At 47.8% G+C, this 13018-nt stretch overlaps 2 protein-coding genes across 5 annotated transcripts; both read left to right on the top strand.

The window, feature by feature from the left end:
* Nucleotides 1-3213: 3213 nt before the first annotated feature.
* Nucleotides 3214-7794, top strand: LOC105416296 (putative zinc finger protein 727). Of its 3 annotated transcripts, none has more exons than XM_029833527.1 (5): nt 3214-3355; nt 3447-3509; nt 5784-5877; nt 6122-6245; nt 6334-7794. In XM_029833527.1, the coding sequence occupies exons 2-5, from the start codon at nt 3494-3496 to the stop codon at nt 7312-7314; spliced, it is 1215 nt and encodes a 404-aa protein (XP_029689387.1). In that variant the 5' UTR covers nt 3214-3355; nt 3447-3493; the 3' UTR covers nt 7315-7794. The 3 variants fall into 3 exon arrangements, with proteins under 3 accessions (XP_029689387.1, XP_029689388.1, XP_011601038.1); XM_029833528.1 differs by having other exon boundaries at nt 3228-3355; nt 3472-3509; XM_011602736.2 differs by lacking the exons at nt 3214-3355; nt 3447-3509 and adding an exon at nt 4134-5664.
* Nucleotides 7795-8147: 353 nt separating this feature from the next.
* On the top strand, nt 8148-12435 carry LOC101075803 (porcupine O-acyltransferase). Of its 2 annotated transcripts, none has more exons than XM_029833530.1 (15): nt 8148-8354; nt 8784-8941; nt 9026-9218; nt 9297-9340; nt 9578-9759; nt 9836-9966; nt 10054-10074; nt 10366-10380; nt 10492-10617; nt 10688-10788; nt 10857-10933; nt 11014-11077; nt 11264-11349; nt 11538-11648; nt 11717-12435. In XM_029833530.1, the coding sequence occupies exons 2-15, from the start codon at nt 8806-8808 to the stop codon at nt 11816-11818; spliced, it is 1389 nt and encodes a 462-aa protein (XP_029689390.1). In that variant the 5' UTR covers nt 8148-8354; nt 8784-8805; the 3' UTR covers nt 11819-12435. The 2 variants fall into 2 exon arrangements, with proteins under 2 accessions (XP_029689390.1, XP_029689391.1); XM_029833531.1 differs by lacking the exon at nt 8148-8354 and adding an exon at nt 8393-8582.
* Nucleotides 12436-13018: the final 583 nt, after the last annotated feature.

Below are 13018 nucleotides of genomic sequence, written 5' to 3'. Positions count from 1 at the left end.
GCTGCAGATGGTTCTCCTCCTCCTCTCTCATTAGACCTGCTGAATGTGTTGGCCAGAGAACAGCCGTGCCCCTGCACCGGACCTCAACTGGGAGGCCCCCCCCCCCCCCCCCCCCCCCATCTGGCTCACTGACTGAGTCGTCCCGTGAATTTGTAGCTCTTCAATTTATTATCCCTCTATTTGCTATCTTCCCACATTGTCCCAGTTCCAGCAGCTTCTCCTTCCTGATTGGTCCTGATGACGTCTGAGGGAACCTTCAGGTCCTTGATGAGCTCCATCCTGTTCCACAGCACTCAAAAAGTGTCTCTTTTTGCAGACTGAGTCCCAGCGCCATGGTTACGGTTCCTGTATTCTCATTTCAGAGGTTTTTTTTTTTTAGTAGGCTGAAAAAAACTATTGTTGTCACGTTCTCTAATGGAAATATTGCTCATACAAGTAAAACAATGTGGCCATAGCTTGTCAGACACTCAGGGAAGATATATGTTGCTGAGGGCAAATGGGGGCTAAAGAAGAAGTGAAGCAGAGACAGGAGGGGGAATAAAGAAGAAGAAAAATAGATTCTCTTTCAAGGATTTCCTCAGGCAAAAGGCTGAATCGTAGCAGCACTCGAGAGCACTGACAGAATTTTAAGAATAGTCTCATTATTTATTTACCCTCCGGAGGAGCGCCAGGACATGCCTGTTTTCAGTCGGCCTGTGCGAGCGTGCATGTGCCCGACCCCGACGCCACATCACAGTGAGCGCAGTGAGTGGCAGGTGGAGTGGAACAGCAGCAGGTTCCTGTTCCAGACCAGCTCCCAGCTTCATTCATATTCTGCAGCGGTCCGAGCGCGTGAAAGCTATTTCACAGAGGAAACGATGAGCTGCCTCACCGAGGCACTGTGGCATGAGATGGGGACTTTGATAGACTGTGGAGAGGCATATAAATTAAATCATTGGTGGGGGGGTTGGGGAAGGGGGGCACAGGGCGATGCGTAGACTGAGAGGAGAGATCGTTGCAGCTAACTGCAGAGTGAGGAAACTCGCTAAGATAACAACTAAGAACTAAGAAAACAAACTTTATATTAGGATGATTTTTTGGTGTTTTTAATGGGTCAGCAGGTATGGAAACACACACACACACGCACGCACGCACACACACACACGGTCAGAGATGCATCATTTTGGGGTTCAGTATCCAGAGATGGAACCAGTGACATTTACACCACCGGGGGATCGACTCAATCGCCACCTCCACCCTTGAATTCACTGTCTCATCTTTAACTTTCTTCATTTCTGCTCTAATTTTGGGTTTCTGGTTTAAATCGTACTGTTTCGTTTGCCCTATATTTAACGGTAGGCGTCCCACAAGGTTCGATATTAGGTCCCCTTCTATTAAATCTTTACAATAATTCCACAAAATTTATGTTTTTAAATGTCAGACAGAGAGATTGTTGTCTGTCACGGTGCCCTTGAGCAAGACACTGAAGCATTTCGGCGTGGGCGTACAGCACTGACTCACAGGTACGGAGCAGCAGGCGTCCTGTGAGGTGAAAATGTAGATTAACATAATGTCAGAGCACGTAGGCCAGAAATGAGGATTTCAGGACAACCGGAGTTAAAAGTGAAAATGCTGGAGGAGGAGAGGAGACGGAGGAGAGGAGGGGTGGGGGGGGGGGACGGCAAACACGAGGGTTGTTGAACAGGGTTAGGAATTGGATTATCTGTCTATCATGAGCCTGTCGAGCGGGACATGTTAGTCCTCTTTCATAAATTAATGGGTTTTCCTGCTGGTGAGGGAACGGGAAGAATGGGAGGGGTGTTATTCCCAAATGTCAACCCTTCACTCCTCTCAAATCTTCACTCGTGAGGACATTAAGCCCTCCGGTCCCGATTCTCACCTCGTTCTTATCATGTCACGGGAGAATTACGAGAGCGGGGAGGGGAGTAAAGGCGATGTCAGGGGGCGGGGAGGGGGGGGGGGGGCTGAATGAAAGGAGCGAAGCCAACAGTTTGGAGGAAGATGAAACGAAGTCAGCATAGGTGGGAAGGAGCCGAAGGTTTGGCTGGAGCTGCAGGTTTAGATGAGAAAGGAAAGCACAAACAGGGGAGCTGAGTTCAATCCGTCAAAGGAAAATGGGATTAAAGCAGCCAGAGGGACCATTTTTAATCCTTTAGATAGCCGGTGTGGATCAAGGCTCAGTCCTTGGCCTCTACGATTTCTAGCTGTTTGCTCCAGCCTTGATGAACCTGCTGGTTTGATAAGAAAGATGATTCCCAGGTCAGATCCGCGTCCAGAACCCCGGAACAGGCTGCGTTTCCTGGATATCCTGAATCACTTATATATAATAACATTTACATTGGCTATTAACGGATCTGTGGCCACCCACGAATATTCTCATTAACGTTTCTCATTTAATATGTGGCCTCGTCAAACCACTTTCAATTTCTCTGATCGGACCAATGGGGACTTTATCATTCGCCCAACCAACGTGTTTAAGGATCGATACCGGCCTCTCTGATGCCGCTGCGCACGGGGACGCGCACGGACTCACACACCTTAATGCATTATGAAAGGAGAATGCGCAGAAGCCCATTAATTCCACTCCATCCCTCCTTCTCCCCCTTTAGTGAACTCACCTAATGTGATCCCCAGTGACCGCCGCCTGTACCAATAGCTGCTTTTACGGCCAAATCTCGGAGATAATTCTGGAATAACAGCCGGGCTTTGGCCCTTCCAGCAGTAAACACTCGGGATCCGTGGATGCCGGTGCTTTTGTGCTCTGGAATACACAGACAAAGGCGCCGGTGTGAGCCTGCCTGAGCTCCTCGTCCCTGCAGACGAAGCACGATAAACAAAACTTATCCCACCCAGGTGTTCTGCAACATCTGCAAGCTGTGTTTTTCCTCCTCCCACACATACTCCCACTTATTTGCCCCCGGCTCAGCCAAATCAATATATCATTAGCCAGTCTCTCCTCTCACCCCCCCCATTAACTCCCACCCACTTAACTGTGTTCTACCCTCACATTTCCCACTGTTTCAGGCTGTCTTTCTCCCGTTCCAAGACCTTGGCCTGCACCTCCCCACCCTCTCTCCAGCTCTGCCTCCGTCCTTTGTGGGGTTTTTTTTTTTGCCTGAACCTGCTGCAGAAACTCTGGTGGATGGGTGAGGTCGGGTATGGGTGGGGGAGGAAGAGCGGGCAGGGATGGGGAGCGTGGGGGAGGGGATCCTGGCTGGCTGTGTGGGTGAAGTGAACGTGTAATTGTGTTGTGGTGGCTCAACCCTTCAACAGGGGACAGTCCAGGCTCTTCCCTCTGAGGGGAGACAGGGTCGCACGGACAAGAGCGGCGGCGTCCGTCAACAAACGCCGCCAGGTCAGGACACGCCCACGTTCAACGATTTGATGATGAACGTTTAAATTAGTGATAATCTGACATCACATAATAAGACTTTGTTCATTTTCAGCTGAAAATCTGGTTCATTGTTGCAGCTCTGACAGAACAAACACAGGAATGGGACGATGTGGAGGTGGACACACACACACACACACACACACACACACACACACACACACACACACACACACACACACACCCCAGCAGCCATTTCTGCCCTGACTGAAACCATTAATACCCCACTCAACTTTTCTGTCCTTCCAGCTGAGATCCTTGTAGATGATAAAGGTTTCATATTTCATATAAATGGATGTAAATAACTGAGTGTGTGGAACACATGAGTCATTGATCCCACAGGCATCGTATGTGTTTTGATTAGTTTTCCTTAATCTTCTCTTTGATTCTGTTGCAAAAAACAGGTAAAAGCTGAAGAGGGGGGTAATTTAAAATATAGCACACAGACACACCTCAACCTTTAAAAGGAATAAGATGCCGGAGTTTGCTGGTGACAGAACAGCTAAACCGCTCGCTGCTTTATTTATCAGTTTGCTGCTTTCTGATAACACACAACACACACTTTCTTTTTCTCATTTGCAAACACATCAGGTATCCAGGATCACTGAGAACAGGTGGGCTGTGGTGACAGAACACAAAAGAAGAATGGAATCAGATCCCTGGACTGGTTACTGCAGAGAGAGAGAGAGAGAGAGAGAGAGACGGGCACTGGCAGCACCAATGAGGGTGCAGATGGAGGAGTCACCTTGAGGGAGAGGAGGGGAGGCAGGGAAGGGACACAGTGGAAGAATCTATTTATTTCTCTTTCAGGCCACGAGCCTGTAGAATCTGAGCGTGCTCGGCTGATGGGCTCTTGCTAGAATTCATGCAGGATGTATGAGCAGCGGAGTGAAAATCCAGTAATCACAGGCAAAGCTTCACAGGCGTCTGCTGCTGTTTGCCATAAAGCCAGCAGTGTTCTGGTTTTCCTCGAGTGGGGGGGGGGGGGTGCCCGTGGGAAAGTTGAAATGTTGATGTAACCTGGTGATTTTCTTTAGGAGTATAAATGTAGTTTATGGGAAGTCAGATCTTTGTACCCGTTTTACAGTCTAATAAAGTGGCAAACATGAGATTGAATTTTGTTTTAAGGGGTAAGTGTTAAAGTTTATTTCAGAATGCCAGTTGTGTTGCTGTTGTGTGATATACTGCATCGAATTTTAGAAAGGTGTTTAATTTACAGTGGGCGCTCTGGAGCAACAGCGCCCCCAGTTGGTGGAGTTATAAACAACCGCGATGAAGCCTCATAGATCAATATATAGATTGTTGTTAGTTATGATTCTCCTTTGGAACTAATGTGGAATTCGTTACAGCAGTGCATTTTGAAAATGTTTATTATCTTTGATTAGTGATACAACGTGACGATACAACAATCAGCAAAACTGCTGCATTTAAAAAAAAACTGTTTTCAATAACTATCTTATTTGTCATTATATTATTCTGGCCATTTCTTTTCCCCAGAACTTGATGAAACAATAACTATATGTACTATATGTACTATATGTTCCTAAAAATGTAGGAATATTTTCAGACATTCCCTTCCACACACTCAAAAACATACAATGGGAATGATGTCACATAGCATTCAGGATTTACAGAAATACCTGACATGTATTTTCCTTGATTTTAAGACGTTGCTGTTATATTGTTACACTGCAGAGACGCATGAACCTTTTCCAGTTTAATTGATTTAAAATAATTCACTGTTGTTGTAAACACGCACACCGGCCAGCAGGGGTCCTCAGTGCGCAGTATGTCCCAAAACAACCAGGACGGGGGGGCGGAACCACAGAACAAAACAAAATTCTTCACCGTTTTAATGACTAACTCTTATTAACAATCGTTTCCCACGGAACTAAAACGGTTTTCAACATAGATCGTGCATATGAAGCAGAACTGAGGAAAGGAAGGGGGGAATAAAAGAGTCGCTTTTACAGACTGGAGCTCGTGCAGATGCGCGCGCGTCTCGGCCACGGAAGTGGCGCTTTGTTTACGAAACTTCCTGAAGGCGACGTAAACAATCCAACTATTTCGGAGCGCGATGCCGGTCTGTTGCGTGTCCAGCTGTAAAGGTCGCAATTCCTCAACAGATAAACTCAAGTTTTACAGAATCCCGTCCAAATATCGGCCCCTCCAGGCGAACCGGAGACGTTTGTGGCTCAAAGCGATACAGGAAGCGAACGGCGTCGCCAAGCTCAGTAAAAATGCTCGTATTTGTGGCGCTCATTTTAAATCCGGTAAGACGATCGGTCGTTTTTCTAAAACAATTAGCTGGGAGGCTAAGTCGGTGGTTATTTGTTGCATGCAAATTGTTGCTTCTGCACGAGAATATCTATTTTCATGCTTAATTTGACAGGAGAGGCGTCGATGGACCACACGAATCCAGACTTTGTTCCCTCTGTGTTTCAATGCATTGATCCAAACCAACACACTAAGAAAAATGTGAAACGGTACGTAAATAAGTCATTTATATCTAAAACTGCATGCATTCTATTCATTTTTGACTCTAAACTCAGTTGTTGTGTTTAATTCGATCAAAATAGGGCTATCGGTGTGTTAGGACAGCTAACTTATCCTATTATTGAAATTCTTCTGGATAACTTCATTTATTCGTACAATAATTAAATACATAATACGTGTGTATGTGTGAAACCTGTTTTCAGAACTTTTAATGTTTCTGATGTTCTTGTACAGGACTTATGGTAGAAGAAAAAAGGGGCATTGCAAAGCAAAGGTGAATAATATAAAAGAAACAAATTCTCCCCTGGATGGCCGAGTCTCTGAAACGCAAACACAGTCATCTTCTTCAGTACTACAGGTAGTAGCAACAGTTCCTTTTCTGGATGTGTTCAGTTATTCCACACGCAGATTTCTGTGTAGTCAGCTCTTCTATCTCGGTTTCAAAGGAAGAGGAAACAGCGACGGATGGAGATGAGACTGAACTCCAGTTACAGACAACATCGACCCCAAACAAGGCGTCTGAGACGACCCAGGAGTCAAAAGGCCTCTCAAAACTGCCGGCAATGATTCCCATCTTGTGTTTGAAATCTGTTTTCGCACCACGCGCTGGGTATCTGTGTGAGCTATGCAGCCAGAAGTTCAGCTGTGCCTCTGAGCTTTTGAGACACAAACAGCACCATGAAACCCCAGTGAGCTGTGAAGTCAGTGAAAAGGTTTCCACAGAGCAGGAAGGATTCCCCAAACAGGCTCCACAGCCCTCTTTCCCGTGTAACGTATGCGATCGATCTTTCGCGACGAGTCAGAGCCTCAAACGTCACAAGCTGCTTCACGTCAAAGACGACAGGAGGTGCCCCAAGTGTGGCATCATCTTCTGCCAGCTGCACAACCATGTTTTATTCGTGCCACTTCCCAAGAACGAGCAGGACTCCACGACGGATGAGTCTCTGTTGCAGGACGCTGACTTTAACCATGAGCTGTCCTGTGACGAGTTGGAGACGTCTGAGCCTTTTACTGTGGAATCTGAGATGAAACAGAATTCCTTTACAGGCGCGCCTGGGCGCGATGCCGAGGCCTCTGCTGCTCAGTCCGTAGTGGCGATGAAGCCAGAACCAACGCGTGAAACCCTGAATCCTCTACCTCCACCTTCCCACCTAAACATTCCCAACGAAATCCCTCTGCCCAAGTTAAAAAGATTGTTGAATCCACGCGTGTCCAGGTGCTTCAGGGATGACTACCCTGCAGACTACATTCAACGCCACCTTCCTCAAAGTCCTCAGCTCCGACCCCACCTCAAGGTCTTTTCACCACAGCGTCTCACCTCAGCACTACTCGAGGTCACGAGGAATTACGAGTATATTTTAAACGAACCAGCAAAAGTTAAGTGCGGCGAGCAGAGAACTGCTTTTGATCTGGAAGTCGTGCTGTAAAATACCCGATTACACTCCAACCCCAGTGTGGGCGGATCAGTTGTACGTGTTTTTAAAAGTTGTATGGAGATTTGACCCCTCTTTGAGAATAAAACCAGCCATGGCCTCAATCATGAACCTGTATAGGGAGGAAATGTGCTGTTAACTACCTCTGACCTGTAGCTGCCTAAATGCTTTCATCTGCTGAAATACTGTAACATGTTAACCTCATTTATTTCTATTGTTATTTATTTAGCTGGTTGACTTTGGTCAAGTACCCACTTCGATTGTTTATTGATTAGATGCTAAACTCCTTGGTGGTTGTGTGGATCTTAAGTCTTGATTTTTGCTTGTTAAATTGGACAAGTCGCTGAAAGTGTTGTGATTTATTACATATTACTCAAAATGTTCAACGTTTCTTTACTTTATTGCTGCCTTTTAATCCAGTCCTTGATGTATGCAACTTTTAAAATCAATAAATGCGTTCAAATCTCATTTTAATTTTGCTGATAATGGTGTGCAGGTCCAGTCAAAACTCCAGATTGCTCATTTTAGAGTAAAGCGAATGAATAGTGGTTGAATGGATGAAAAAATCTTAGTGGTTTTAAACCACATAGCACCTTCGTATAGTTGTATAAATAGCTTCTAGATCTGTGTCTACATTTGCTTTTGAAGGAAAAGTTGTTTTTTATTATTATATTCTTATCCTTAGCTTGTGTTCCACAGCCAGATGAGGGTCCATCTGCACGCTGGACACATTCTATTGGTCAGAGGAGCCGCCGGTGGTTTTAACTGGTCGGACACGGCGAATCTGCGCGCTGATTGGCTGTCGCGACCAGAAGCTGACAGCGGATTGGCTGATTGGTCTGAAGCGCCCGCCCCCCAGCTGACTTGACAGGCAAGTGGTGCTGATGCTGTGATAATGGGCTCCGGGTAGGCAGCATCTGGACCGGACGTGTTTGGATCACAGCGGGGACACACGCGCTCGACTGACGGCGAAGGGACGTCGGGGAAGCCGCGGAGAAGCACGGAAGAGTCGGTCCAGCTGCGGTCGTGAAAGGGTGCGTGTGAAACCCCTGGAACCGAGCCAGCGGGGAAGGGGGGCTGGGGCATGAAGGCTGCTAGCTAAACTCTGCAGCGGCGGCGAGGTAAAGCCTCCATCTTCACACAGACGCCGTTTTTCTCGGCGACCATTTGTTGTCGTCAATGCAGCGGAGGCAGCCTCCGGTCCGGCCACCACCGCGGGCGCCTGCATTGCGGAGAACCTCTTAGAACCCTCCTCCTCTCAGGTGTTTTGAGCTTCACCAGTGCCACACGATCATTACCTCCACATGCCCCTTTGGATCCTTCTGTTACAAACTGAATCGATGAATTAAACTCCCAACTGTGTTGATTTGCGCTGCTCGGCGCCAGGGTCGCTGTGCATGCTGGGATTTGAAGTTTCTCCCCGCATTTGTGTTCGTTAGATAATCGTCTACTGTTTTTACAAGGCTGTGGCTGCTTTTCCTTGTGATGGGAGGGTTCAGCCGTCAGAAGTTCTTCCAGGAGCTCACCCATGGCTGCCTGCTGCCCACAGCTCAGCAGGGCCTGGAGCAGGTATGGCAGCTGCTGGTTATCTGCCTGCTGTGTCGGCTCCTCTGGATGTTGGGTGAGACCTCCGTCGTTTTGCATCTACTCTGCTACCTCGCACCATAAACCCCTAACTCCAGTTTGTGTCTCCTCGCTGCTCCAGGTCTTCCCTCCTTCGTAAAGCACCTGAGCACTGTGGCGGGAGGATTCTACGTTCTCTACCTGTTCTTCGAGCTTCACATGATCTGGGTGGTCCTTCTCAGCCTCCTCTGCTACCTCTTCCTCTTCCTGTGCCGTCACTCAACGATCCGCGGCACCTTCCTTTCTATAACCGTGCTCATCTACCTGCTGCTGGGGTAAGAGACCAGTTTGACGTCTGCCACCGTGCTTGATGCTGCACCGTGACTTAAATGGCTTTGATCCGATCCCGACAGGGAGCTGCACATGATGGACGCCACCAAATGGCACAAGATGAGAGGTGGGACAGATTTCCTTTGTGCAAACACAGCTGCTGCTGGTGGAGGTTAATTATGCAACGGTCGTGAGAGAGACGACATGTTTTCGTATATATTTTGTGGCTCTGAAGCTCTTGGCTCTCCTGACATGTTCGCGATATGAGCAGCTCTTGAAAGCTGAGAAAACCTCCAACTTTTGCATGTTTAAATAGAAAAAATTGTGTCTCCGGGAGTCAATAGATGACACTTGCTCTGCACAGGCTCACAGATGGTGGTCGCCATGAAAGCCATCTCGCTGGCCTTCGATTTGGACCGAGGCGTCGTCGCCAGCGTGCCGTCGCCCATCGAGTTCATGGGCTACATCTACTTTGTGGGCACCGTCATCTTCGGCCCCTGGATCAGCTTCAACAGCTACAAAGAAGCTCTGGAAGGACGTAAGCTGGTGAGGGCGGCGCCGCCAGCCTGGGGGGGGGGGGTGAGTTTCCATCCTGATGCTCAGGCTCATTTCTGCTCCACAGAACCTTTCTTGGTTTTTCAAAGTGTCTTTGAGCTGGGTGAAGAGCCAAGTCTGCCTGGTGGTCTCGAACTGCGTGGCACCGTACCTCTTCCCATATTTCATACCTGTTTATGGGGACAAACTCCTGCGCAGGTGAGCCCGCTGATGAACTCCCCCCCCCCCCCCCCCCCCCCCAGCACTGTTTCCATTCTCTAACTCTTTTACCTGCTTTGTTTCTAGCAAGAAGAGGAGTAAGATCAGGTAATTGGGTGTTGCTGGACGCGTCGGCACGCTATCCATTCTCATCGAACGTTGATGGCATCCTCTGTTTCCCTGCATGTGTCCACATCCCCCCCCCCCCCCCCTCTGTGCAGCCACATGTGTGTCCCGGGACGCCCATCCCACCCCCTCATTCACCACCAGCCTTCACGAAAGACGCGCTGTAGTTGATGTCATGGCAAGTTCGTGAAGCATCTGTTTCAGCGCAACACGCCATTAACTTACGCTACCTTCTCCCCCCCCCCCCCCCCCCCCCCCCCCACCGCTCCCCAGAGGCGCTCCAGTGAAGTAGGTGTTTCTTTGTTATATAATAATCTGTTCATTCGTCTGGCTTCATCCTGACGATAGAGGAGAAATTAACTCCCCACCTGCTGCCGTCCCCGGTTGCTGTCCTATCAGGTGGCTGCTGGCGTGCGAGAACTCGCTCTCCTTCCACTTCAGCAATTATTTCGTCGGCTACCTGAGCGAAACCACGACCACTCTGGCCGGGGCAGGTTTTAGCGAGGAGAAGGAGAACCTGAAATGGTGAATGTTCCAGAAGCACAGCCCAGTCCGAGCCAGGTGCGGCTTGTGTAACCAGCGCTCTCCTTTGTAGGGATTTGACGGTGTCCAAGCCTCTGAGTGTCGAGTTCCCCCGCTCGATGGTGGAGGTGGTGACGTCGTGGAACGTGCCCATGTCTTCCTTCCTGCACACCTGTGAGTTTGAATCTCAGCCTCGTTGGCTTTGCCTTTTCACAAGCGTCCGCCCTCTTGTCTCCCCGCAGATGTTTTCAAGAGTGCTGTTAAATTTGGCACCTTCGCCGCTGTCATGGTGACGTACACCGCCAGCGCGCTCTTACACGTGGGTGCTGTGTGAAAATCGGCCCCGTTCCCGCCGCTGCTCTGTTTAATGCGGATTGTTTTGGTTCTGTTGCCTCTCAGGGGCTGAGCTTTCATCTGGGCGCGGTGCTAATATCTCTGGGATTCATCACGTACGTCGAGCACGGTGAGCCTAATGTTCTCTTCTCCATTTCTCTCCTCCGGGAAGTTGCTTAGCTTTGCACAATGGTTAATTGCAGACGTTCCGGTGTGCTGTTTCCGCTCGCCGCAGTGGCTGTAATTCAACGTACGGTGGGAAAGGTGCTCTTCCCCCGCCTTTGTTTTATTGCTCCGCTGCCGTTTTGTGTTCCAGTGTTGCGGAAGAGGCTCGCGGTGGTCCTTAACGCATGTATACTGACAAAGAAATGTCCAGCAAACTGCACACACAGGAATAAGAAGGTAATAGGCGCCTCTCTCTGCCTCCTTTAATATTTCAAAATCTCTAACTAGATTAAAAAGATCCGTTTTCTGTAAAAATGTACAGGCTAGTACTAATTAGCACGTAACAAGACGCTATTCTGCTCCATCAAACGAGATTGGCTGAATAAAACTATCCATGTGTGTCGTCCCCCCCCCCACCCATGCAGGCGTTCTGGGTCTATGTGATCAATATAGCGTTCAGTGTGCTGGCCGTGGTTCACCTGACTTACCTGGGCTCCGTCTTTAGCTCCAGCGTGGACTACATGGAGGAGGAGGAGGTGAGTGGTGGATAAACGTGCACAAACGCACCGAGCAGAACCGGTAGCTGGTCTTCTCTCCCCTGCAGGATGATATAACCCATCACACCATTCAGAAGTGGTCCGAGCTGAGCTGGACGAGCCACTGGGTCACGTTCGGCTGCTGGATATTGTACCGGCTCATTCTTTAACCACCAGAGACACAGAATTTAAAAAAAAAAGAAGGTAAAGGAAGCAATAACGGGAGGTTCTCCGCTCCCGCACTGTGACGTCATTCAGCATCAGGCCGAAGTGAATGGACGCGCACGCTGGCTGAATAACCTGTAATTAATCACCTGCTGGGGATTCGTTTTCATATGTGAAATGATACACCTGCCTCCTTTTACCTGAACCCTTTTTTCCCACTTCCTTCACCTAGCTTGTGTAAGCACACATTTAAAAAAAGAAAAGAAAAAGCTTAACCAGATGAGAGTAAGACTTGCACTAATTAATTCATAGCAGAGGAAATACAGATTGTCTTCTTGCCTGTGGCTGTGCAATTAAGCCAACTTTAATTTCACTGTGTAATTTGGCTTCTAAAGACCTCAGAAGTGTCAAAAAGGTCTGACCAAGTCTGCATCTAAGACACTTTTGTTAAAAAGTTACTAAAATGAGATAATTGTGGTTTGTACTTTAACCAGAACAGAACCTTTTCTAGATAATTGTGAGTTTTCTGGACACCGGACAAAATGGCTAATTTGAGGTGGGGAGAAACGTTCTCAGGCTTTGGCTCGTAAGACTTTTTGTTGATTAAATTCCTTGTTGGCAATAAGATCAATGTAGAATATCTCCATTTTTACATTTATCAGCTTGTTTATTCACCACGTGGTCATGAGAAGAGCACAGGCTGACTAGAACTAGTTCCCCTTTTAGTGCATTTTAGAACAAACTCATTCCTTTTGATGATTTGTGGTGGGACTTCCTGATTGTGGTGGTATGTGTTGGGTATTTATTCCATTTTGGTAACCTCTCATTTAAATATTTCCAGAGTTGCACAGATGTTTCTCAGCTGTTCACTGTAGTGAATGTTTATCTTTACAGGTTTATCTCACTGCTGCTTTTAATGGTGCGTTTATGTGACCTGTGATCACCTAACGATGGGATGAGAGTCAGTTTCCCCTCTTTTTTATCTCTTTAAAGTCGTGCTTCTTGAGCTGTAGTGTTTTAGATTAGAGCCTGGGTTTCTCTGCTCCTCTCAGACCAACCTCAAATATTATTCTATTTTTTTTTCTCCTGTAAAAGTGAGGACATTTACACGCCTGTGATATTTTTATAAAACTTTTACATGAAACTTGGATCGATGTCTTTGTTTAGTCTGACTAAAGACGTGAATGGGTCATAAAGGAACGTCA

This window comes from Takifugu rubripes, chromosome 3 (genome assembly GCF_901000725.2).
Source record: "Takifugu rubripes chromosome 3, fTakRub1.2, whole genome shotgun sequence".
Classification (NCBI taxonomy): Eukaryota; Metazoa; Chordata; class Actinopteri; order Tetraodontiformes; family Tetraodontidae; genus Takifugu; species Takifugu rubripes.
This window is presented reverse-complemented; position numbering and strand designations above follow the sequence as displayed.